Source organism: Chiloscyllium punctatum, chromosome 2 (assembly GCF_047496795.1).
Source record: "Chiloscyllium punctatum isolate Juve2018m chromosome 2, sChiPun1.3, whole genome shotgun sequence".
NCBI classification, from domain to species: Eukaryota; Metazoa; Chordata; class Chondrichthyes; order Orectolobiformes; family Hemiscylliidae; genus Chiloscyllium; species Chiloscyllium punctatum.
This window is the reverse complement of record NC_092740.1, coordinates 61,120,893-61,147,826: the sequence shown is the minus strand read 5'-3', so window position 1 is coordinate 61,147,826 and position 26,934 is coordinate 61,120,893. Positions and strand designations below refer to the sequence as shown.

Genomic DNA, 26,934 nt, shown 5'->3' with positions numbered 1-26,934 from the left:
AATTCAAAATCTGTGCCCGAGACTCTTCCATGAGGGAAAATATCCTGCCTCCACTTTGCCTATCAAGTCCCTTAAAAAACATTTCTGTTTTAATGAGATCACTTGTCATTCCAATGAGTATAGTCCTAAACTGTTTAACGTGTCAGAATTGGAGGCATGGCTTGATAATTGCACAATGATCAGCACTATTTACGATTCTTCAGACACTGAAGCAGGTCAGCTCCATATGCAATAAGACATGGACAACATGCATGCTTAGGCTGATAAGTGACAAGTAATATTTGCACCACAGATAGTCTCAAAAAGAGAATCTACTGATCACTCCTTGACATACAATGGCACCACCATCACTGTAATACCTGGCAATCAACATCCTGGGGTTACCGCGACCAGAAACTGAAGTGGATTAGACGTATTAAACACTGTAGCTAGAACAGCAGCTCAGAAACTTGCAATTCAGGCATGGGTAACTCAACTTTCATCTCCAAAATGTCTGTTCACTATCTACAAGGCAGAAGTCAGTGGCATGACAAGAATACTCTCTCATGTCCAGATGGGTGAATCTGCACAACACTTAAAGTTCAACATCATCTCGGAAAAATCAAAGCACAACTGATTGGCAACAAATTGATCTGTGATGCACAGTAGCAGCAATGTGTACCAGCTATAAGATATACTACAGCAACTCACAAAGACTCCTTGACAGTATCTTCTGACCTTATGACATCTACTAAAGAGAAGTGGGATAGAGCATAGGAACATCAGCACCTATAAGATCCCCTACAAGCCATGCACCACTGAAGTTCTGGAAATCTCTTTCTGACAGCACAGCCAGCATACCTATACCCCAAGATCTGCAGCTCAAGAGCATTCACTGCTACTGTCTCAAGGGCAATTAGAGATAGACAATAAATGTTAGGTTAGCCAGCAATGGCCACATCTAATGGACAAGTTTTTAAAAAGCACATTCTAGGAAGAGTGACTTTACACGTACATAGATTTAACAAAGTTGAATTGTGGTACATGTTCCAGATGCATTTTACACCTTACATACTCTGTTGCCATACAAATGGAATGATCAAATTATGTATTATTCATAGCTAATGGGAGCTACAACCGGCTGCAATGTAAAGACTTTGTTCCTTTTTTTAAAAAAAATTTGATTCTAAATAGAAGGAAAGCTAACAGAAATTCTCACCAAAAAAGACAAATTAAAAAAAGTATCCTACCTTACAGAGTGGTGTCCAGAAGTATAATCAGTTTTACCATAGACCTTTGTGTAATAACCATATTTCTGCAGGATTTTCATCCAAGTGGGGTAATCATGGTTCAGGCACTTGTAATTATTCCAGGATTCCATTAAATGAACAAATCGGCCACTCCACAAGGCTTAATAATTAGAAAAACATTGGCTCTAATCATAAATCTTATTAAATTGATGATGATTAAAAGCTATAAATCAATGAAGAAAGCAATTGGTGCAGGCTTAGCAAACATAGGAACATAAATATACACAGAAAAAGCTGGAGAAACTCAGCAAGAGTTGTTTCTCTCTCCACAGAATCTGCCAGAGTTGATACCCCCTCCAGACATGCTGTCAAACCTGCTGAGCTTCTCCAGCATTCTGTTTGTTCTAGAATTGACGTGGAAGTGCCACTGTTGGACTGGGAGGACAAAATCATACATCACCAGGTTATCGTGCAACAGGTTTATTTGAAATCACAAGCTTTCAGAGATTTCAAATCAACCTACTGGACTATAATCTTGTGATTTTTGACTTTGTTGTAGAATTTGGCAGACAACTGGTTTAGCTATTGCCCACCAGGTCTGAGTGGACTACTTCCAAAAACAAAACTATTTGGTCCTACTCCTATCTGCTGAAACTTCCTGGAATGCAAAAGCAACCCAACATTTTTTCTCATCTTTCTAAAATCTTCTTTTTCCTGAACCCTCCACCCTAACTACCACATGGATTGGTTTGTTATTAATATAAATACCACCCCATCAAGTGCCTCTGTCATCTAATCTTCTTTCCTTTAGCCCGGATGACTAAATTATCTTCATGATTCTCCTTGCCCTGACCATGCACTCTCACATTTCTCTCCCATTCCTTCTCTAGGCCATTCTGAGCTCATTTTTTTCATGAGACCAACCTCCTGTTCCCACTGAACTGCTGGGCACCCAAATTCTGTTCTTGGTTCCTAAGTTAGCTGTAATTGTAAATGGTCTTCTCTTTTCAGGCATTGCCCCTTACATGTTTAAAACTACTGTCATCACTTCTTTTCACATAAGAAACCAACGCTTCATGCCTCTATCCTTCAAAACTACTGTCCCACCTTCAACTATTCTTTCCTTTTCAAAATCCTTGAATGTATTGTCGCCTCCAAAATATATCCCAGTTTTCATGAAGTCACTCTCTTCAATCAGATCTTGGTCCCTATCATTGTTGAAATGGCTCAATTTTTCAAATAGCACTTGCTAATAAACAAGACAAGGACGTTAATTGAATTTTTTCCCTCTTTTACTATCTGTAAACAGGGACATTTTAAAATTTTGCTTAATCTTTCACCTTTTGCAAAACCCTTTCCATATGCTCTGTTTATAAAGTCCATTTTTATTTTAATATGACATGAAACAAACTGCCTGTAGGATTTGAAACAGAAATGTTAAAACTATAAGATGTAGGAGCAGAAGTAGGCCATTCAGCCCTTTGAGAAGCTGCACTATTCTGTTAGATCATAGCTGTTCTGATAATTCTCAATTCCACTTTTCTTTCTTAACTCCTTGACCTTGATTCCCTTGATGATTAGAAACCTGCCTATCTCAGACTTAATGACGCAGCCTCAACAGCCCTCTGCGGTTAACAATTCTACAGACTCCCCACCTTCCAAAAGAAAAATCCTCCTCATCTCTGTCTTAAACTGGGTTGGAAGAGTCCAGAACTAGAGGGCACAGGTTTAAGATGAGAGGGGAAAGATTTAAAATGGACTTAAGAGGCAATGTTTTCACGCAAAGGATGGTGTGTGTATGGAATGAACTGCCAGAGGAAGTGGTGGAGGCTGATACAATTACAATATTAAAAAGGCATCTGGATGGGTACATGAATAGGAAGGAAGGGTTTGGGGGGTTATGGGACAAGTGCTAGCAAATGGTACTAGATTAATTTGATATCTGGTTGGCACGGACAAGTTGGACTGAAGGGTCTGTTTCCGTGTTGTTTATCTCTGTGACTCCTTATTCTGAAATTACGCACTCTGGCCCGAGACTCTCTCAGAAAGAGAAACAACCTCTCTGCATTTACTGCATCAAGCTTCCTCAGAATCATAAATGTTTCAAAAAGGTTACCATGTATCCTTCTAAACTCTAATGAGTACTGGTCCAACCTACTCAATGTCTCCTCATAAGAAAGTCCTTCCATACTAAAGATTAACCAACTGAAACATCTCTGGACTGTGTCCAATGACAGTATATATTTTCTTAGATAAAAGGCCCAAATCTGTTCACAGTATTCCAGCTTTGGTCTGACTAGTGACTTGTATAGCTTTTGCAAGACAGCCCCAGCATTTTTCTTTATTCCCTTTGAAATAAAAAAAGTCAACATTTCATTTGCCTTCCATATTTGCTAACATCACATTTTCCCACATTATATTTCTATCTGCCAAGTTTTTGCCCATCGTCAATCTGTCTATATCCCTCTGAAAACTCCTCATGTCATCTGCTCTACTTACCTTCCCCTCCATTTATGTGTTATTCACTAACTCGGCAATAGTACATTTATGTCATCTATGTCATTAATATTTGACAACGAACGTGAGCCTAGTTGTGGTATTTTAGTCACAGCTTGCCTTTCCTAAAATAACCCCTGTATCACAACTCTGACTTCTATTAGATAGCTAATCTTCTGTCCTTGCAAATATATTACTCCAAGACCACAGATTCTTAAATATTCTGATGTGCAGCACCTAATCAAATGCCTTTTGGAAATCCTATTATATCACATCAACTGATTCCTCTTTATCTCCCCAGCTTGTTATCTCCTCAAAAGAACTGTAAAAAAAAAAATTAGGTGTAATTATCCCTTCATGAATCCACACTGATTCTCCTCAATTTTCATATTCATTTCTAAATGCTCGCTTATATCCTTTCTAATAGCATCTAACACTTGGCCAAAGACACGTTCAGTTAATTAGGTACCTTCCTTTTTGAATAGGGGCACTGCATTGGCAGTCATCCAGACTACTAGGACTGGTCCAGAGTCTAAGGATTCTTGGACAATTATTACCAGTGCATTCACCATCTCTGCAGCTACTTTCAGTAATATCTGACGATCCAACACAATATGGGGACATATTGACCTTTAGCCGCATTAGTTACCAGAGTACATTTTTCTCTCGTGGTAGTTATTGTACTTAGTTCCTTCCTGGTACCCTTCAGCCTTCCCACTTATTTGGTGTATTCGGAATGTAATTAATATCCTCTATCAATGCAAAGTATTTGATCAACTCATGTCATTCCCTGGCTCTCCAATGTTATTTCTCCACCTTCATGCTCTAAGGGGATTATGTTCATTATTGCCTCCCTCTTCATTTTTATATACTGAAAGCAGTTCTTATTGACTTATTTTTTGTGTTACTTGATAGTTTGCCTTCAGTTTATTTTCGTTTTATTTTGAGTGACCTTTTGTTGGTTTTAAAAACTTTCCAAATTCTTTGATTTACTACTAGTCTTTGCCAGATTGTGTGTTTTTTCTTTCAACCTAATACTGTCCTTAACTTCCCTGCTTATTCACGATCGAGTATCTTTTTCAAAGGATCCTTCTTCCTCAGTGGGATAGATTTTTCATTTTTTGAAAACATCTCTCATATTTTCTGCTAAATTACTTGCCTAGTATACTTCAGCCACCTCTGTGGTCACTTTCCATGTATTTACCCTTTAAGTTTATCACAGGTTTTTCCCAACCCCATGTATCTCACGCTCAAATCGAACGCTAGAATATCAATGTCATGCTCACCATTTCCTAGGGGATCTTTTCTTTAGGAGATCATGTATTAAACTGGTCTCAAATGCAACATAACTTGATCCCTGGCAGGATCCAGAACATATTACTCTGGGAAACTCTCTCAAAAAACTATGAATTCTTTCTTGTGATCACTTCTGCCAATTTGATCTTCCCAATCTGCAAGAACTTCACAGTCATCTTAAATTCGGGTGCTGCCTTTTTCTTTTTTTACATGCCCTCATTGTCTTCTGATTTATTCTCTATCTTAAAGAACAGCTTTCCAAGTTGACGGTGGCAGGGTTGACAGCATTCAGCTCCTGAGCACAGGGCTCAGCCACTCATGGCTCATGCGACAATTTTTGCCACATCCACATGGCTTCATTGTTGTCCTTCCAGCTCAGTAATTTTTTGTTTGGTTTGGTTTCCCTGTGGCATCTTCCTGATGTCCTCTTTCTGTTCATGGGAAGCAGTATCGGAAGTCGATCCAAGACACTGTCAGTCAACTCAGAGTCAGGACCTATCAGTCGATGTCCAGCGTCAGAGATGGTGTGGGACCCGTGCAGCATGACAGTCACCCGCTTGCAGGCAGCAAACGCAGAAGTGATGGTGCCAGTGGCAGAAAAGGAGCACATTGCCAGGACCTAGGGTGATGTCAGATGGTGGTAACTGGAGGAGCAGAGAGGATGAAGGCTGTGGGGAGGGAAGGACCTTGGTGAGGGCTCTTCTGGAGTACTACATGCAGTTCCAGTCGCCGTTTATAAGAAGGATATTATTAAACTGGAAAGAGTTCAGAAAAGATTGACCAGGACATTGCTGGGAATGAAGGATTTGAGATATAAAATTAGACTGGAAGGGCTGAGACTTTTTTTCACTGAAACATAGTAGGTTGAGGGGTGACCTTATTGAGGTTAATAAAATCCTGAGGGGCATAGATAAGGTGAATGACAAGGGTATTTCCCTTCGGGTGACAATGTTCTAAACGAAGGGGCATATTTTTAAGGTGAGAGGAGGAAGATTTAAAAAGGACAAGGTGGGGGGGGGGCAACTTTTTTTTAAACAGAGTAGTTCATGTGCAGAATAAACTGCCAGAAAAGTGTTGGTTGCAGGTACAGTTACAACGATTAAAACACATTTGGATAAGGACATGAATAAGAAAGGTTTGGGCCAAGCGCAGGCAAATGGGACTAGTTTAGTTTAGGAACATGGTCGGCATCAACTGGTAGGGCTGATGAGGCTGTATGACTCTATGAACTTTTGAAGCTGTTTCACTTTTAGTAATGTCAATTTAATGTTGATGTATTCAGTATTTTACTAGCTGCACAATTTATTCAGTAATTTATTTTGTAATCCAAGATGACGTCAGAACATGGTGACATTATCCTCTTTTCACTGTACCTAGGAACAATTGACAATATTAAATAAATCTAATTCTAAATCTAACAGCTGGTCTGAAGTCTATAAACTATTTCCACCAGTGCCTTCTTCCCTTTATGATTCCTTACCTCCCTCATGTGGATTCTGTATCACCCAATCTATTTCTTGCCAATGTACTCATTCCATCTCATAATAACAAAGTCACCCCACACCCCTTCCCTTCTGTTGTGCTTTTGGAGGATTACATACTCATTTAGTTCCCAGTTTCAATTTCCTTTAAACCATGACTCTACGTGGATACAAAATTGTACCCACTAACCTGTATTTGTGTAGTTAATTTGTTTATTTTGTTCCATGCACATTCATGTAAACAGCCATTAATTTTGCCCTTGTGCCAATTTACCCCTTTTGTCCATAGCTTTTGCTTTTTTAAAAAATGCTTATATACACTGCACCTCCTGAGAAAGTCTGGAAATTGCTATCAAAATAATGGCCCTGCAATGCTGCCATATCCTTTTGTTTTGCAAGCCTACATTCCTCTCCACACCTCTGTTATGAAGGTGTAGACGTGTACTGCACCTTAAAGAGAGGTGAAAGGCTAGCAAGGACTGAAAATACAGAGCATCCTGAACAAGGTAACAATGTAACAACTTGGTCAAAAAAAATAGCAGCAGCTGGCTGGCCAATCAACAAAAATAAATTCAAATTTGGCCAGTTTGAATTATGCCCTAGATACCAAAATTCAATCAAATTTGAATTTATTATTTTGATAACATTAAAACTAATGAAACGATCCGATGTTTTGGGGTATAAAACCGGACATTTTGAACAGTTGGGGGTAGAACTGCCAAAGAACAACAAATATAGACTGCTAGCTGAAGAGCTCTCTGAAACATACTTGTCAATAGGAAGTTTGCACAGCACAGCATCGAGACCAACCTGGAGAGAATCTACAGAGGAAAATCTACAAAGGAGAGTCATCAAAGCTGACTGGTTTTGAAACGTGATTATACTTTTTTATAAATCTTAATTGGGATTTTTTAACCGGACTGGTATTATAGAGTGGGAGGTAAAAGATAGATTTAAGAGAAGGGAGTTGTAAATAGTTGTTGGTTTTAATATCCTCTGTTGGACTTAAAGAATAAAGTTGCTATTTCTTTTACTTTAAATAGTGACCTCTGGGTTAGTTCTTTGCCCCTTGAATTTTAACAGATTATAGCACAGGATGAATCTTTTCTGTGTTGCTGGTTTAAATTAGCAGAGGGGTTTACCCCATGTTGTAAATCCTCCCACAATTCTTGAACTCTCCGTACAATTAGTTTAAAGCTCTCTCTACAGCTCCAGTTATTGGATTCACCGGGATACTGGTCCTAGCATGGTTCAAATAAAACTGTCTGACTGGTACAGCTCCCCTCCTCTGTAGTACTGATGACAGTGCCCCATGAATTGAAACCCTCTGCAATCTTTAAGCTACACATTTAACTGCTTGATATTATTTACCTTATGTTAATTTTCCAGTGGCTCACGTGTAATCCTGAGATTATTACCATGGAGGATCTGCACTTTAGTTTACTCCTAACTGTTCAAAATCTCTCAATGGAATCTACTTTCCAGTTCTAACAATGCCATTAGATGCAATATGGATGACAATGACTGGATCTCTCTTCTCCCACTCCAAGTCCCTTTCCAGCCCTAATCCCAAGGAAATATCCTTAAACTTGGCTTCAGGCAGCTAACACAGCCTTCAGTACTCATGCTCATGGGATTTAATTGTCAAAACATGCACAACCATACAATGAGGAAAGAAAATAGTGAAAAAGGTTGAAAGGAGTTATACTTAAGAATAAGCTGTAGGTCTAAGATTTGGACATTAATTGTGCAATTTTTGTCTAAGTTCAGAAAATCTGTGTCCAGTGAAGAATATCTTTCATAGTAACTCATACTATGCAGGTGCCTGGTGTTTTAGACTTAGGTTTGAAGTTGAAGATGATACAAGACAAGATCGGTCACAAACCTGATGAAAGAAAGATGTTTTCCAGAAATTAGGCTTCACAAGGGTCATTTCTGAAGAACAGTCATACGAGACTCAAAACATTAACTCTAATTCTTTTTCTGCAGAAGCTATCAGACTTGCTGATTTTCTTCAGCATTTTGAGTTTGTTTCAAAGAGGTTGAGACAGGAGGCAGGCATATATCCCTGTATTCCATGAGATCTAACCTTGCTAACCAGTCTCCCATGGGGGACCTTGTTGAACGCCTTACTGAAGTCCATATAGATCACATCCACAGTTCTGCCCTCATCAATCCTCCGTTACATTTTCAAAAAACTCAATCAAGTTTGTGAGACATGATTTCCCATGCGCAAAGCCATGCTGACTATCCCTAATCAGTCCTTGCCTTTCCAATATATGTAAATCCTGTCTTTCAGGATTCCCTCCAACAACATGCCCACCACTGACGTCAGGTCCACTGGTCTATAGTTCCCTGGCTTGTCCTTACCTCCTTTCTTAAATAGTGACACCACGTTGGCCAACCTCCAGTCTTCCAGCACCTCACCTGTGACTATCGATGATACAAATATCTCAGCAAGAGGCTGGCAATCACATGCCTAGCTTCTCACAGATTTACCAACTTTTACGCGTTTCAAGACATCCAGCACCTCCTCAAGATGTCACCATCTATTTTTCAAGATGTCACCATCTATTTCCCCACATTCTATATCTTCTATGTCCTTCTCCACAGTAAACACTGCAAAATACTAATTTAGTATTGCCCCCATCTCCTGCGATTCCACACATAGGCTACCTTGTTGATCTTTGAGGGGCCCTATTCTCTCCCTAGTTACCCTTTTGTCCTTAATGTATTTTATAAAAACCCTTTGATTATCCTTAACCCTATTTGCCAAAGCTATCATATATCACCATTTTGCCCTCCTGATTTCTCTCTAAAGTATACTCCTACTGCCTTTTATACTTTTCTAAGGATTCATTTGATCTATCCTATCTATACCTGACATATGCTTCCTTCTTTTTCTTAACCAAACCCTCAATTTCTCTAGTCATGCAGCATTCCTTACACCTATCAGCCTTTCCTTTATGAATAGGAAGGGTTCAGAGGGATATGGGCCAAGTGCTGGCAAATGGGATTAGATTAGATTAGGGTATCTGGTTGGCATGGACATGTTAGACCGATGGGTCTGTTTCCTTGCTATACATCTCCTAAACTTAATCTCTGCTTCAATTCCATAGCAATTGTCTGATACTGAACACAAAACCAATTGTATTACATTAAATGTATTACATTTAATCCATAGATGTGCCTCACTAACTTACAGTAGCAACTTTCTCAAAGAAAAAGTGCTTTTATCACTACCATCCTTGTTTTCTATTGTCCCTTATGCTTTACATCTCACAGTCTGTGTTATGAACTGTCTTAATCCAGGCAATAACTGTTGCAGGAAAAGTGACAGGTTCAGTGACTAGGTAACCATTTATGCAATCACTAAAGAATGTTTCAAGTCAAAATAATTTCCTATTATTTAGATGAGAGAAATTTATGCTTGTCCAACATTGGACAATCAGTCTGATATTTTAGCAATACTGGAGGTGTCAAGTGAGGTGGTAATCACATTAAGCTGGATCTGCCATTTGACTATGGTCAATATGTTTCTCTGTTGACAAGTTTGGTGCTAGAAAAGTACAGCAGGTCAGGCAGCATCCGAGGAGCAGGCGAGTCAACGTATCGAGCATAAGCCTCATTCCTGATGAAGGGTCTACGCCAGAAACGTCGCCTCTCCTGCTCCTTGGATGCTGCCTGACCTGCTGTGCTTTTCCAGCGCCACAATTTTCAACTCTGATCTCCAGCATCTGCAGTCCTTCCTTTCTCCCAGTATATTTCTCACCTCATTCTCCTGCCTTCTCCCCATAAGACTTGGTCCCCTTATTAATCAAGAACTTTTCTACCTCTGTCTTAAAGAGACTCAATGAGTTCACTTCCACAGCCAATCTTCATCAATACGTTCCACAGATTCACCACTGTGTGAAGAAATCCCTTCTCATCTCAGTTCTAAAGGGTCGTCCCTTCATTTGGAGGCTGTGCCTTCAGGTCCTAATGTCTCGTTTAGTAGAAACATCTTCTCCACATCAAATCTTTCTATGCCTCTCAGTATTCTGTCCACTTCAATGAGATTTCCCCCTTATCCTTACTCCTCATATGACAAGCCCTTCAACCCAGGATGATTCTTGTGAACCTTCTCCCCTCCAAGGCCAGCACATCCTTTCTTAGATACAGGGCCCAAATCGACTCACTATATTCCAAATACTGTCACAACACAGCCTCAGCGGGATATCATCCCTGCTCTTGTATTCTAGTTCTCTTGAGATAAATGCTGAAAATGTATTGCTGGAAAAGCGCAGCAGGTCAGGCAGCATCCAAGGTGCAGGAGAATCGACGTTTCGGGCATGAGCCCTTCTTCAGCCCTTGTTCCTAACACCATAGACTCTTATTTACCAGTCTCCTCTGTGGCACCTTGTCAAAGATCTTCTGGAAATTTAAATATATCACTGGTTCACCTTTGTCTAACTAGCTCATTACCTCCTCAAAAGAATTCCAACAGGTTTGTCAGGCATGACCTCTTCTTGACTATTTTACCATGCACTTCCAATTACTCCACAATCGCATTCTTGGTTATGGTCTCTAAAGTCTTACAAAGGTGAGCTCAGGCTAACCAGCCTATAATTTCCCGTCAGCTTCCCTCCCTTCTTAAACAGGAGTGTTACATTTCCATCTTGCATTCCTCTGGGACCTCCCTAACTCCAGTGATTCCTGAAAGATAACCACTAATACTTCCACGATATCCTCAGTTATCTCATTCCGGATCCTGGGTGTAGTCTATCCACTCGGGGCGATTTATCCATCTTCAGACCTTTCAGCTTCCCCAGCACCTTCCCCTATAGTCATCTCTGCTCCCTTATTCTCTCCTGGTCTGCTATTAGTATTTTCTATTGTGAAGACTGATGCAAAGCACCTATTCGATTCCTCTGCCATTTTTTTGTTCCCATTACTACTTCTCCAGCCTCATTTGCCACTAGTCCAATGTCCACTTTTACCTCCCTTTTATCTTATGTATGTCTTAAAAAAAACTTCCAATCTTCTTTAGTCAAATGTAAGGTTAAGGAAATTGAAATTAAACAAGAGCCTTGAGAAAGATAAAGGATAAAGATAAAGATAAACAGAAAAGAACTTAAACAAGAATTAGGTGGGCTAGAAAGGGACACATAGGGTTTATCCATATATTAGGACCAAGAGGGTAAATGGGGAAAGGGTGGACCCACTCAGCGACAAAGAAGTTAATATATATGTGGAGCCAGAGAAAGTGGATGAATCCTTAATGAGTACTTTGCATTGGTATTCTCCAAGGACAAGGACAACGATGAAGGTAAGATTAAAGAGGGGTATGTTGATATTCTGGGGCATGTCAATATTAAGGAGGTAGTGGCATTTGGTGTCTTGAAAAACATTAAGGTTGGTAAGTTGGAATCTATCCCAGGATACTGAAGGAGGCAAGGGAGGAGATTACTGGGGCCTTGTTTTCTTGAGCCACAGGCAAAATTCCAGAAGAGTGGAGAATAGCCAATGTTGTTCCTTTAACTAAAAAGGGCAACAGAGATAATCTAGGAGATTATAGGCTGGTGAGCCTTAGTTCAGTGGTAGGAAAAGTATTGGAGAAGAATCTTAGGGACAGTATTTACTCGCATTTGCGGAAAAAATTGTTTATTAGGGATAGACAGTATGGCTTTATGCAGGCAAAGTTTGTCTCACAAAACTGTTTTTATTTTTTGAGGAAGTGAAGAAGCTGATTGGTCAGGGTATCGCAGTGGATGTTGTCTACATGAACTTTACTGAAACATTTAAAAAGGTCTGAGAAGGTAACAGGTGACTAAGTCACATGGGATCCATGGTAAGTTGGCAAATTGGATCCAAAATTGTCTTAGTCACATGAGATAGATGGTAGATGTGAAAGGGTGTTTTTCTAATCAGACCAGTGGTATTCTGCAAGGATCAGTGCTGAAACCTTTGTTTTTAATTTATATAAATGGCTTAGATGATAATACAAATGGTCTAATTAGTAAGCTTGCAAATGACATGAAAATTGGAGGAGTTGCAGATAGTGAGAAAGGTTGTTGAAGGATACATCAGACTATAGAGCAGGGGGAGGTTGGGTAGCGAAATGGCAGATGGGGTTTAATGAGGACAAGTGAGGTGATGCATTTTGGGAGGTCAAATGCAAGAGGAAAGTATACAATAAATGACAAGACACGTAGGGGCATTGATTTGCAGAGGGATCTTGGGTCCAAGTCCATTGCTCCCTGAATGTGACAACACAAGCAAATAATGTGTAAATAAAGAAGACATTCAGCATGCTTGCCTTCATTGGTTGAGACATCGAGCATAAAAATTGACAAGTCAAGTTGCAGCTATATAAAACTTCAAGTTAGGCTACATTTAGAGTAGCATGCAATTGTAGTTGCCACACTATAGGAAGGATATGGAGATGTTAGAGGGAGTGCAAAAGAGGTTTACCAGAATGTTGCCTGAATTGGAGTATTTTAGCCATAAGGAGAGGTTGAACAAACTTGGACTGCTTTTACTAAGGTGTCGGAGACTAGGGAGATCGGGTGACCTGATAGAAGTATACCAAAAATTATGAGAGGTAATGGATAGAGTGGATAGTCAAAATCTTTTTTCTAGGGTGGAAATTTTAAATACTAGGGAGCATTGGTTCAAGGTAAGGGGTAAATGTTTAAGGGAGATGTGAGGAAAGCTTTTTCACACATAGGGTGTTAGGTGCCTGGAAAGGTGCTGCAGGGTTTGGTGGTAGAACAGGTATGTTAGTGAATGTTTCAGAGACACATGAACAGGCAGGGAACAGATAAAAATGGACCACATGCAGTTTAGAATGGCACAATTGTCGGCACAGCCACTGAAGGGCTGAAGGGCTTGTTCCTGTGCTGTACTATTTTATGTTCTTTCATATTACTAGCTAGCTTACTCTATATCTTTGACTCCACCTCCATTATTGTTTTTTTAGTTCTCCTCTGCTAGTTTTGAAAGGCTTCCCACTAATCTTCATCACAGTGTGTGCTTTTTCTTTTGCCTTTATGTTTTTCCTGACTTCCCTTATAGGCCATTCCCTTAGTATGTTTCTTCTTCCTTGAGAAGGATTTCTGTTGGGCTTACTGAATTAACCCCAGAAACTCAACTGTCTTCCCGACTGAGGTCCCATTCCAATTAATTCTGGCCAGTTCCTCCCTCATGTCTTTACTCAATTATAATACCGTTAGAGCTGACTCCAGCTTCTTCCTCTGAAACTGCAGGGTAAATTCTATCATATTGTTGTCACTGCACGCAGGAGTACCTTCATCATAAGCTCCCTAACCAAGTTTACCATGTTACGATCACCAAATTCAGAACTGACTGTCTCCTCGGGGTTCTACTACAAACTGCTTAAAATAAAACAAAATTCATAGATATTTCACAAATTCCTTTTTTTGAGAACTACCACCAAACTGATTTTCCGAGTCTATCTGCATATTGAAGTCTCCAGCGATTATTGTAATTGTGCCTTTTTTACATGCCCTTTCTATCTATCTCATTTATTTTCTGCCCCATATCCTGATTACTGCTGGGGGCCTGTACATAACTCCCATCAGGGTCTTTTCTCTTTTGCAGTACCTCAACTTTATCCACTCAGCTCCTATGCCTTCTGACTCTGTAATCACTTCTTGATATTGATTTAATTTCATTTCTTACTAACCCCATCTCTCTGCCCATCTGCCTGTTCTTTCAATAGGTCACCTTTCCTTGGATGTTTGATTCCCAGCCTGATTCCCTTGCAGCCATGTCTCTGTGATGTGCACAACATAATATGTCCAATTTCAATCTGCACAACAAGCTCCTCTACTTTGTTTCATTTATTGTGTGCAATTAGAGTCATAGAGTCCCAAGCATGAAGTCAATCCCATTGGCCCAAACTAGTCCATGCTGACCGAAATGTCCAACACCCACAGTCCCGCATTGATCATACCAGTCTCAAAGCTGTCCCCTTAACTCCGTGTCTGAAGTTAAGCTCCTCACCTTTTTCATACTCCCTGACTGGTTACTTGTTAAGGAACCTTTAATAACTTTTCCTGAGCATACCCATACTTCTTCCTTTATCTATGGGTGCCAGTATTTTAACAAGCAAGCTCCTAAAAAACAATATAATCATCCAAGATACACCAGCTTAACAAGGACAGGCCAGAACAAAATTTAGATGAATATAAGGCCACAAAAGCTGCAACAAGGGAAATGTTGTAATTTAGAGCTGGCACACAAAATTAAGACATTTGTAAATTATTTAACAAAATTGCTGACTTAAAAAAATGACAACTGATAAATAAACCAATGGTATAAAATACACGTGACCAAAATTATTTTTGAATGAAGTTAAAAAATTCCCTACGGATAAAATACCTTAAAATAAAGTTATTCATGGACACGGAAATTATTGCAACAGAAACTTCCCGCCTCATACATCATCACTTTTGAAACAAGTAGTCAATTGTTTTGTACTATTTCTAGTATTGGCAGGTTTACACAAACATCACTGGAAATATTGGCCATGCACCACCAAACTTGAATATTGTGTCAGGCCATTTTTACCTTTTATTTTTCTTGACATCAATAAATGGGTTGAAAATCCATGAAGGTTCTAGCATATCACACCACAACTTTGGAAAATACATAAGACTGATACATAAATATGCCAAGTCTGGCTTTACAGTGAAAATCCTGAAAAGACCATCTGAGAGTTTAGCCTCAGTCCATCCCAAACAAAGTCAATAGCATTGGTACAGATAAGTTTATGACCAGATACTTTTGATGAACATAACATCAATAGAGACATCCTATTGTGATCATGAAATGTGGAACAGCTGCATATAATTTACTTCAATGAGCGGCAGTGAAAGGAAGAAGTTGCACCAATCCTACTGAAACAACCTACTTCCACCGTGAACTGTAAGGCTGCCCTTACAGACAATTGTTACACAAGAGTGTGGGACCAGGTATATCCATTAAATGCTTCGCATGCAATCATCATCTAGCTCTTCATCGTAATTATCAAAGTTACAGTATTTGTACCAGTCTCTCACTTATTTGTGAAGATTCTTACTTAAAACATAAAAAGTAGCTACAGTACTCAGCAGCTCAGGCATCTTCAGCTCAATGATATTTCTTCACAAGAATTAGAATTAGAATCTGGGCTGCACGGTGCTCAGTGGTTAGCTCTGCTGCTTCACAGCACCTTGGATTCCCGCCTTGGGCGACCGTGTGTGTGGAGTTTGCATATTCTCCCCGTGTCTGCGTAGGTTTCCTCCCAACAATCCAAAGATGTGCAGGTCAGGTGAATTGGTCATGCTAAATTGCTCATAGTGTTAGGTGCATTCGTCAGGGATAAATAGAGGGTAGAGGAACGGGTCTGGGTGAGTTACTCTTCAGAGGGTTGTTGGGCCAAAAGGCCTGTTTCCATACTATAGGGGATCTCATCTAATCAAAGAGAACAAGCAAGATCAACTGTGGCTGCTGAGGTGGCACCAAATGAAGCAGTAGGAAAAGAAGGGCAGAAGACACCGACCAAGTTGTGCTCTCTACACGATCGCACTCAGATCTTTTCCCATATGCAGTTTTACACCATTCCTTATTCAATTCATCAGCTGTTTCTCCATTCCCAGCAAACCTAATCACAATGTCTTCCTGACCTTAAATATGAAGTTCCCATCATTCCCTGTCCCATATGTCCTTCTCATGTCTCTCCTCAGGAATTCTTGCAGTACTGCCATGCCCTTTTTATTTCCACTGTTCCTTTCCACCTTTATATGAACCTTTTGAGTTGAACCCCACTGGCTTGCCGTGGTCATGTTTGCAGGTGGGTGTCTAACTTGGACAGACTGGTTGATCACTTCAAGGCTTCAACCCTTACACTTGTAAAACTTTGTGCCAAGAAATGGTTTAGTTGTGAAGAAGCCAAGTTGAAGAAATTTGTACTTTCCAGAGCTTAGAAAAGAAAAAGTCTACCCTACCAGTCATACCTCTCATATACATTAGCAGGTTTATGAACATATTTTTGCCGAAACAGATTACACTCTAAACATTATGGGGTCTCACTGAATATTCATACCACGCTAATGAATGAATTGGAGACTTCTGACTATCAACGTTGTGAAGGCTGACCTGCAGGAAAAGTTCTGACAGCTTAATTCCAAACTTTAACTCACTGCTGGGAAACTGACTTTTTGCTTCCCCCAATTCATTTCCCCAACAGCCCACTATTCTAAAGCTTAGGCAAGACTGCAAGATTCTGGTCTAGATGTACAATGCTGCAATAGGTTCAGAAGAGATAGAAAATTCTTGTAAAGGTTTTATTTTTAAGAAATATACCTGCTCGAGAAGGACAGCAGATTGGGGAGTTGCTGTAGGCATTGAGAAAAACAGCACCACTGTCCTTCATGAAGTTTATGTTGGGAAGTTTAATTGTCTGGTTCTGTGGGCTGAATGTCAACCTTCCATCCTAGAAGAGAAAAGATAAATTCATCAGATTAGTAGAATTTTAATAAAATTGCTAGCTCTCTTACAAGAAAATTTTGAATGGGATTCACAATATTATCAGATTTGAGGATTAAATGTTGCAATAACACCCGATTTTAAGGCACGTGTTTTATTTTTCACATGATTATCAAATAAACAGTCAGTTAATTTAACTTTGACAATGATGGCAGTGTGACAACTGTTGGTCAGGACACGAAATGCATTACATGTTCCTTCAAACGAAACGACAGGTCCTTAATATCCTGTTGGGATATTAGCTGGGGTTTCATTTAACATACAACTCAAAATTTTCCATGTTCTACTAGCTTGATGGTGTGTTCCTGTATCTTGCAATTTAACATGAATTAGAGTTGTGGACAAATGTTTTTCCATTCCATTCATACATACTGCAACAAAGAACAATTCTAAAATGCTTCCTTTCTAGCCCAGAAGACTCCAAGATTCTAATTCAGAGCAATTCCAACTTTCAAAGCTACAGATAAGCCTCATGATTCTGAGATCATTTCTGAGCAGTTGGAACCTGTACACGTTGGACAGGTTATACTTAACCAGAGTGGAAAGAGTGGAACCGATATCCTTAACAGAGAGATTTGCTAATGTTGTTGGAGTGGGCGGCACAGTGGTTAGCACTGCTGCCTCACAGCGCCACAGACCCAGGTTCAATTCCCGCCTCAGGCGACTGACTGTGTGGAGTTTGCACATTCTCCCCGTGTCTGCGTGGGTTTCCTCAGGGTGCTCCGGTTTCCTCCCACAGTCCAAAAACGTGCAGGTTAGGTGAATTGGCCATGCTAAATTACCCGCAGTATTAGGTGTAGGGGTAAACGTAGGGGAATGGATCTGGGTGGGTGCGCCTCCGGGGGGGTCAGTGTGGACTTGTTGGGCCGAAGGGCCTGTTTCCACATTGTAAGTAATTTAAACTAGTTTGTCAGGAGTTGGGAACTTAAGGCATAACTCAAAATGGAAAGATTAACATTGTTCACAGCAAGTAGAATTAAGAAACAGCAAGGGATAGCTGACATTGCTTGGAATTAGTTATGAGCGACCAAATAGTGATGGTAGAATCAGGAGTTGAAGGAAATCAGTATTAGCAAGTACATGATGGTAGGAAAATTATGGTTGAAAGTTTACCAATCCCCAGGACCTGATGGTCTACATCTCAAAGTGTTGAAAGAGGTGGCTTTAGAGACAATGAATGCCTTCCACAATTCTGGATGATTTCTATTGATCGGAAAGTAGCAAATGACACCCCATTATTTAAGAAGGAAGTTCTGAGGAAACATTAACTCTGATTTCTCTCTACAGATGTTGCCACATGTGCTGAGCTTTTCCAGCAATTTATGTTTGTGCAAGGGGAATATGTGTTTGATGAAGATGTAAAAAGGCTTCAGGAGGCTTTGAACAAGTTTAGTGAATAGCCAAAAACATGGAATATAAATATGTCAAAATGTAAGATTATCCACTTTGGTAGGAGAAACCGATATGCAGAGCACTTCCTCAATGGTAACAAGTAGGAAAATGAAGAATTAGGTGTCCTTGTTGACAAGAACCTGAAGATTAATATGTAGCTGCAGCGAGCTATTAGCAAGGCTGACAAAATGTTAGCTTTTATTGCAAGAGGATTTCAGGACAGGAGTAGTAAAGTCTTTCTTCAATTGTTTAGGAAGTTGGTTGAACTGCACCTGAAAGATCGTGTACACTTTTGGCCTCAATAAAAGGTACAACAGTGCTCTTGTTGCAGTGGTAGTGTCCCTAACCCTGGCCTGGAAGGCTTGGGTTCAAGTCCTACTTGCTCCAGAGGTGTGTAATAACATCTCTGAAGAGGTTAATTAGGAAAATAGGTTTTAAAAAAATTAACAAAAAAGGTACAAACTTGGGGATATATAAAAAAAGTACATACTGCATGTTCGTACCCTATCCATGTTTAGAGGCACCTGGTTGGATTTTAAGGAGCTCTTGTGTATAGTGGTAATATTCCTACTGTTGAGCCAGGAGACCTGAGTTTCAGTCTCACCTGCTCTAGAGATGTGCAATAAGAACTCTGAACAGGCAGATTAAGAAAGGTACTAACTGTTGCCAACATACACTTGCATAGAAGTTGAGTAATGATTGAACGCTATTAATCACCTCAATCAGGCAAACAATTTAATTGTAAAGAATCGGATTTTAATGAATTTGCATGTCTAGACAGTTAGATTTTCTGTTATTACAGATGATCATTACTTGGTACTTGTGGCACAAATGGCATTTTCCACTGAGCCCATTTCTGAATGTTGTCAGGTCGAGCTACATTTGGGAAGAACTGTTCCATTTCTATGGAGTAGCAATGAAGCATCCAAATCATCAAGCGGAACCACTTTTAATACTGTGGGATCGTGGACAAAGTAGGTGAAGATGTTTTGAACCTAGCACAGTATTTTGAGGAATTCTTACACTAATATCTTAGGGCTGAAGTAATCAGACCTAACAACCACACTTTGGTATTGATGCTGCAATGGCATCAAGGACCCTAGTCTTTGCAATATCTAATGTCTTCACCTATTTCTTGATATTGCATGGAAGTAATCAAATTGGTTGAAGACTGGTACCGCTGATGCTGGGTACCTCAGGTCAAGTCAAGATGGATCATCCACTTCTCAATGAAGGTTGCTGCAAATGTTTAAACATTGCCAGCAACACTTACATCCTGATAGAGACCACTCAAGCAGTCACTTTGTCAAGGAAGTTGATTAGGCAGGATTTTCCTTCAATGAACCCAATTTTAATTGCACTTCAATACAGGAAACGATAGTGCCATTTTCTCTGAATAACCTGCTCAGAAATCAAAGAAAATACTAGGAAGCAATTTTGACCTTTAGGCAAGCGTTAAAATGGGCGAGATTGATTCAGCCACCCATTAACTCATCTCTTTCAAAATTGAGGGATGTAATTGGTCGGCTGTTTGTTGACTGTCGGTACCTTTCATAGTTTTTGTTTCCTCATTATGTAGCTTATTATTCTTCTCCATGGTCTCTGGGCTAAAGAAAATAACACCTGGCCCCAGAGATTTAAGTTATAATTTTTAAAAATGAAGAAGTCACTGATGGGTTCAGGGTAAAGCACATCTCTCTTGCTCTGCCCCTCATCATAAAAATATACAATCCTGTATTCACTGTGTCTGTGTGGAGTTTGCATGTTCTCTCTGGTGTCTGCATCGGTTTCCTCCGGGTGCTCCGTTTCCTTCCACAAACGGAAGATGTGCAGGTTAGGTGGATGGGCCATGCTAAATTGCCCCAATGTCCAGGTTTGTGTAGGCTAGGGGGATTTACCATGGTATGGGAGGCACGGTGGCTCAGTGGTTAGCACTGTTACCTCACAGCAACAGGGTCCCAGGTTCGATTCCAGCCTCAGGCGACTGTCAGTGTGGAGTTTGCACATTCTCCCAGTGTCTGCGTGGGATTCCTCCGGGTGCTCCGGTTTCCTCCCACAATCCAAAAATGTGCAGGTTAGGTGAATTGGGCTAAATTGCCCGTGGTGTTAGGTAAAGGGGTGAATGTAGGGGAATGGGTCTGGGTGGGTTACACTTCGGCGGGTTACACTTCGGAGGGTCGGTGTGGACTTGTTGGGCCAAAGGGCCTGTTTCCACACTGTAAGTAATCTAATCTAAATGCGGGATAATGGGTATTCGGGTGGGATGCTCTTCAGAGGATAGTACAGACTCGATGGGCCGAATAGCTTCTTTCAATACTATAGGGATTCTAATCCAATATGCAAAGTGTTCACATTTATGAACACTAAGACTATTCAAAGGAAATAAGTTAATAAACAAACATCAAGTCTACTCCCTTCATTGAATCTACAGTGGCAGCAGGTCACAAGTATTAATTCGCTATCCTCTCAACATTTACCCCCGTTTCCGCTCAAAATTTCCCCTTACCAAAGAGTCACAAGTGACCAACACTATGTTAGCTGCCACTTGCTGCTCCCGTGGGCCGATCCCAGAGTCACTCCGGCTGCTGTCCGCTCCGTGAAACGCGAACACAATCAAGATCCCAATCGCGGTGGTTACAACAGAACGGTTTAAATCGAGAGAACGTTCCATTGTCGCCCCAGGTCCGCGCAAGGCAGAGCGTAGCTCCCGTCCCGCTTCAAACTACAACTCCCAGCCTTCCCTGCGGCACGCAGCGGGGGCCTGGCCACGTGACCGTTCTGCCACAACTTCAGCTTCAAAAAAATAATCAAAATAACGGAAAACAGTCAGATTGGTATTACGATTAACGGGATGCTAACGTCGTCTATTTTTATATTAAAAGGTTTTTGACTGGATGGAGTTGAATTTGACTCCTTTCCGAGAGGGCAGGTGCCGCAGTGGATGCTGGGATTGGCTTGTGCTTGAAGTTGCTGGACCCAGAAAGAGAAGCTGTTTGACACAGCTGATTGGTAAGTGTCTCAGTTTTAACTGTGGTTTACCTCTAGGAACAGATTTCCCTTAACAGTCAACAATTACATTGGTTGTTGGAGACGTCATGCTACCAGTGAGTGGGGCCAGTAACAGTTTGGAGTCGTGGCCGTTTATTATTTCAGCTTTTGGAGGAGTTGGGATTGTTCTTCTCAACTAAAGAAAGTTGATTAAAAATAATAGAGGTGTTCAATTTTATGATGGGGTAAAAGGAAAAACATTTTCCACTGTTTGGAAGATTAGTAATCAGAGAGCACAAACTGAAACTAATTGGTAGAGTGATAGGTAGGAATGAAGATGTTTGTGTCTGCACTGAGTTATGACGACCATGTATGCATTATATGAAAGGGTGATGCAAACAAATTCAGTGCTAATTTTCAAAGGGGAACTGAATCAGTACTGGTGGGAGGAGAGAACTTGCAGGGCTAGGTATTTTCTAATAAAGCAAAGAACTATGGATGCTGGAAATCTAAAACCTGAATTGTTGTTGAAACTCAGCAATCTGGCAGCATCAGTAAAGAAAGCAGTGTTAACATTTCAAACCCAGATAATGCTATTTCACCAGACTCAAGAAAGTGTTCACTCTGTTTTCTTCTGACAGATGCTGCCAGACTGGCTGAGCTTCACCAGCAATTTATGTTTTTTGTATTTTTAATAATCACTCAGTTCAAGATTTTAATACACCCACCTTTGCAGATTTGAGCCCAGGCCTTTTGGCCCAGGCTATCAGTGCATCAGAAGAGCTCCTTGAAATGCAAGGGTATGCATTCATGTTGGGATTAATTGGGTAGCTCTATCAAAAAGCTGCCATAAATTCACTCTCCGTATAATGCTTCCTGCTTGATTATATGATTTAGTGAAATAAGTTCTTGGTAGAATATGTGTAGTATGATATGTACTTTAATTGACCCTTAAAAATGGCAATGCTGCTACTTGAGGGATGCAGGAAAGCTGGTGGTAACTGCTGCAAAGGTTCAGTGGGGCACTGTCTATGGCTTTTCAGCCATTGTACACCAAGGTGCAGGTAACATAGAATCACAATGGGCTTGCACTGTATATATAAAGGAAATGTCACTTGTATGTAAGTTTGATTGAGGCATCAAAGACTGCAACTTCCTGAACAGAGAAATGTATTTTATTTTCCATACTGTCCAGTTTGAAGCATTTTAGAATATCCTTTTTGTATTTTATGAGGAAAGTATATACTTACAAAAAATACACTTTTTTTTTCTGAATGAGTGGTTTTAAAAAATGGAACTGAAGTCGAATTTATTTTCCAGTACCCATTAACATTGTTTGTAAGTGAATCTGTCATGGAACATTAAAGGCCTTAGAAGTTGAACCACATTTCATAATATTTTATACAGTGTAAATTTGGGATGTTTCAACAAAATCTGAGGTTAGTTAGCCAAACTCTTCCTTTCTCCAAAGCAGTCTTGCTGAAAGTTTTGGGCTATTTTTATGCAGTTTCTTTTTTCCATTTTTTGATTTAAACATTGTTTGATTTGAGTTTGCTTAAGTAGCTGAATGAGTCTTGCAGCCAGGTTTGTTTCTGTATATAACTGTTTCTGATTTTGGTAAGCTATGATCTTATGAAATGGCAGAACAAGCTCGAGGGGCTGAGTGGCATACTTTTGTTTCTTGTTTGTTTGAGGCAGAGTCACGAAGACTTAATTGAAAATCAAATCGCAATTGCATTGCAGATTGTTCATACCGTAACTAGTGCACCCTGAGAGCTAGACTACTCAGATTTCAGGTGATAAATAAAGGCAGCTGAAAAGTTTGTTGCTGGAAAAGCACAGCAGGTCAGGCAGCATCCAAGGAGCAGGGGAATTGACGTTTTGGGCATAAGCCCTTCTTCAGGAATGAGGAAGGTGTGCCAAGCAGGATAAGATAAAAAGGTAGGGAGGAGGGACTTGGGGAGGGGTGTTGGGAATGCGATAGGTGGAAGGAGGTTAAGGTGAAGGTGATAGGTCGGAGAGGAGGTGGGGGTGGAGAGGTCGGGAAGAAGATTGCAGTTCAAGAAGGCAGTGCTGAGTCCGAGGGTTGGGGCTGAGATAAGATGGGGGGGGAGGGGAAATGAGGACGTTGGAGAAATCTGCATTTATCCCTTGTGGTTGGAGGGTTCCTAGGCGGAAGATGAGGTGCTCTTCCTCCAGGCGTCGTGTTGCCATGGTCTGGCGATGGAGGAGGCCAAGGACCTGCATGTCCTTGGCAGAGTGGGCGAGGGAGTTAAAGTGTTCCGCAATGGGGCGGTTGGGTTGGTTGGTGCGGGTGTCCCAGAGGTGTTCTCCAAAATGTTCTGCAAGTAGGCGGCCTGTCTCCACAATGTAGAGGATGCCACATCGGGTGCAGCGGATGCAGTAAATGATGTGTGTGGAGGTGAATTTGTGACTGATATGGAAGGATCCCTTGGAGGCAAGTGAGGGGGGAGGTGTGGGCGCAAGTTTTGCATTTCTTGCGGTTGCAGGAGAAAGTGCTCGGAGTGGAGGTTGGGTTGGTGGGGGGTGTGGACCCGATGAGGGAGTTGCAGAGGGAGTGGTCTTTCTGGAACGCTGATAGGGGAGGGGAGGGAAATATATCCTTGATGGTGGGGTCTGTTTGGAGGTGGTGGAAATGACGAAGGATAATACGATGTATCTGGAGGTTGGTGGGGTGGTAGTTGAGGACCTGGTGGCGATTGGAAGGGCGGGGTTCAAGGGCGGAGGAGTGGGAAGTGGAGGAGATGTGGTGTAGAGCATCGTCAACCATGTCTGAGGGGAAATTGCGGTCTTTGAAGAAGGAGGCCATCTGGGTTGTTTGGTATTGGAATTGGTCCTCCTGGAAGCAGATGTGGCGGAGGCGAAGGAATTTGGAATATGGGATGGTGTTTTTACAAAGGGGCAGGGTGTAATCTAGGTAGCTGTGGGAGTCGGTCAGGTTATATAGTAAATGTCAGTGTTGAGTCGGTCGCCCAAGATAGAAATGGAGAGATTGAGGAAGGGAGGGAGGAGTCTGAGATGGTCCAGGTAAATTTGAGGTTGGGGTGGAAGGTGTTGGTAAAATGGATGAACTGTTCGACCTCCTCGTGGGAGCACGAGGTAGCGCCGATACAGTCATCGATGTAGCGGAGGAAAAGGTGGGGTGTGGTGCCAGTGTAGTTGCGGAAGATGGACTGTTCCGATATGTGGAACAGTTTCCACAAGGTTTGTGATGGTTTAGGGCGTAGGTTTGCTCGCTGAGCTGTAGGTTTGATCCAGACGTTTCAGTACCTGGCTAGGTAACATCATCAGTGACGACCTCCAAGTGAAGCGAAGCTGTTGTCTCCTGCTTTCTATTTATCTCTTTCTCCTGGATGGGGTTCCTGGGGTTTGTGGTGATATAAATAGAAAGCAGGAGACAACCGCTTTGCTTCACTTGGAGGTCGTCACTGATGTTACCTAGCCAGGTACTGAAACGTCTGGATATCAAACCTACAGCTCAGCGAGCAAACCTACACCCTAAATGTGGAACAGTCCATCTTCCGCAGCTGGATATGTGGAACAGTCCATCTTCCGCAGCTACACTGGCACCACCCCCCACCTTTTCCTCCGCTACATCGATGACTGTATCGGGGCTACCTTGTGCTCCCACGAACAGTTTATCCACTTTACTAACACCTTTCACCCCGACCTCAAATTTACCTGGACCGTCTCAGACTCCTCCCTCCCCTTCCTCGACCTCTCCATTTCTATCTTGGGCGGCCGACTCGACACAGACATTTACTATAAACCGACCAACTCCCACAACTACCTAGATTGTATCCCCTCCCACCCTGCCCCCTGTAAAAACGCCATCCCATATTCCAAATTCCTTCGCCTCCGCCGCTTCTGCTTCCAGGAGGACCAATTCCAATACTGAACAACCCAGATGGCCGCCTTCTTCAAAGACCGCAATTTCCCCTCAGACATGGTTGACGATGCTCTCCACCACATCTCCTCCACATCGCACTCCTCCGCTCTTGAACCCTGCCCCTCCAATCGCCACCAGGACAGAACCCCACTGGTCCTCACCTACCACCCCACCAACCTCCAGATACATCATATCATCCTTTGTCATTTCCGCCACCTCCAAACAGACCCCACCACCAAGGATATATTTCCCTCCCCTCCCCTATCAGCGTTCTGAAAAGACCACTCCCTCATCAGGTCCACACCCCCCCCCACCAACCCAACCTCCACTCCCAGCACCTTCCCCTGCAACCGCAAGAAATGCAAAACTTGCGCCCACACCTCCCCCCTCACTTCCCTCCAAGGCCCCAAGGGATCCTTCCATATCCGTCACAAATTCACCTGCACCTCCACACACGTCATTTATTGCATCCGCTGCACCCGATGTGGCCTCCTCTACATTGGGGAGACAGGCTGCCTACTTGCGGAACGTTTCAGAGAACACCTCTGGGACACCCCCACACCAACCAACCCAACCGCCCCGTGGCGGAACACTTTAACTTCCTCTCCCAGTCCGCCAAGTGCAGGTCCTTGGCCGCCTCCATCACCAGACCATGGCAACATGATGCCTGGAGGAAGAACGCCTCATCTTCCACCTAGGAACCCTCCAACCACAAGGGATGAATGCAGATTTCTCCAGCTTCCTCATTTTCCCCTCCCCCCCACCTTATCTCAGCCTCAACCCTCTGACTCAGCACCGCCTTCTTGACCTGCAATCTTCTTCCCAACCTCTCTGCCCCACTCCCTCTCCAGCCTATCACCCTCACCTTAACCTCCTTCCACCTATCACACTCCCAACGCCCCTCCCCCAAGTCCCTCCTCCCTACCTTTTATCTTAGCCTGTTTGGCACATCTTCCTCATTCCTGAAGAAGGGCTTATGCCCGAAATGTCAATTCTCCTGCTCCTTGGATGCTGCTCTTTTCCAGCAACACATTTTTCAGCTCTGATCTCCAGCATGTGCAGTCCTCATTTTCTCCTATGTAAATAAAGGCAGCCTTTTTTGTGCAAAGTGGTTATAATTTGAATTGTGCTGCCTTAAGGGTTGTGGAGGAAGATTTAATCTTGTTTTCAAAGGAACTTGGATAAGCTTCTGAAGGGAAAATCCTTAGCAGGGAGAGGACAATTGAATGAGAGGCATTTCTCTTGCAGAGAAGCCGCACGAGTTTGAAGGGTTATATGATAATCTGTGGTTTTGTACCATTCTATGCTTCTAAGAATTGGGAGTTGATTTACATAGACGATATTACTTTTAATTTACGTAGTTTGTAATTGGAAATGTATTTGTCATTGTAAAATAAATATCCATTTGTTTAGGAATGTATATCAATTTATTTTAAGGATGCAACGTTTTAGTTTTGCTTACAGCCTAAATTCCAAAATATGTAAACATTAGGTTTGTCTGTTTCAAATTGGGGGATAGGATATGGTTTTATATCAGTGCTGTTTCTAATTTAGAGTTCGTGATTTTGTAATTGGCATTATTTCCTAGCTGCTTCTATTCTTTGAACAC

General features: G+C 41.6%; 2 protein-coding genes across 3 annotated transcripts in view; one reads left to right on the top strand and one right to left on the bottom strand.

Annotated features, from left to right (window-relative positions):
• Positions 1-21,137, bottom strand: part of arsk (arylsulfatase family, member K) — a 43,380-nt gene extending 22,243 nt beyond the window's left edge. The window contains exons 1-3 of the mRNA XM_072583145.1: positions 20,934-21,137; positions 16,853-16,982; positions 1,230-1,389 (exon numbers count right to left, since the gene is read on the bottom strand). Of these exons, the coding sequence (XP_072439246.1) occupies positions 1,230-1,389; positions 16,853-16,982; positions 20,934-21,098 (455 nt within the window). The 5' untranslated portion in view covers positions 21,099-21,137. The remainder of the gene's footprint in view (positions 1-1,229; positions 1,390-16,852; positions 16,983-20,933) is intronic.
• A 226-nt stretch (positions 21,138-21,363) lies between these two features.
• skic3 (SKI3 subunit of superkiller complex) overlaps positions 21,364-26,934 on the top strand; it is a 125,135-nt gene continuing 119,564 nt past the window's right edge. For both annotated transcript variants that reach the window (XM_072583159.1, XM_072583168.1), the window contains exon 1: positions 21,364-21,436. The gene's annotated coding sequence lies outside the window, so the exon portion shown is untranslated. The remainder of the gene's footprint in view (positions 21,437-26,934) is intronic.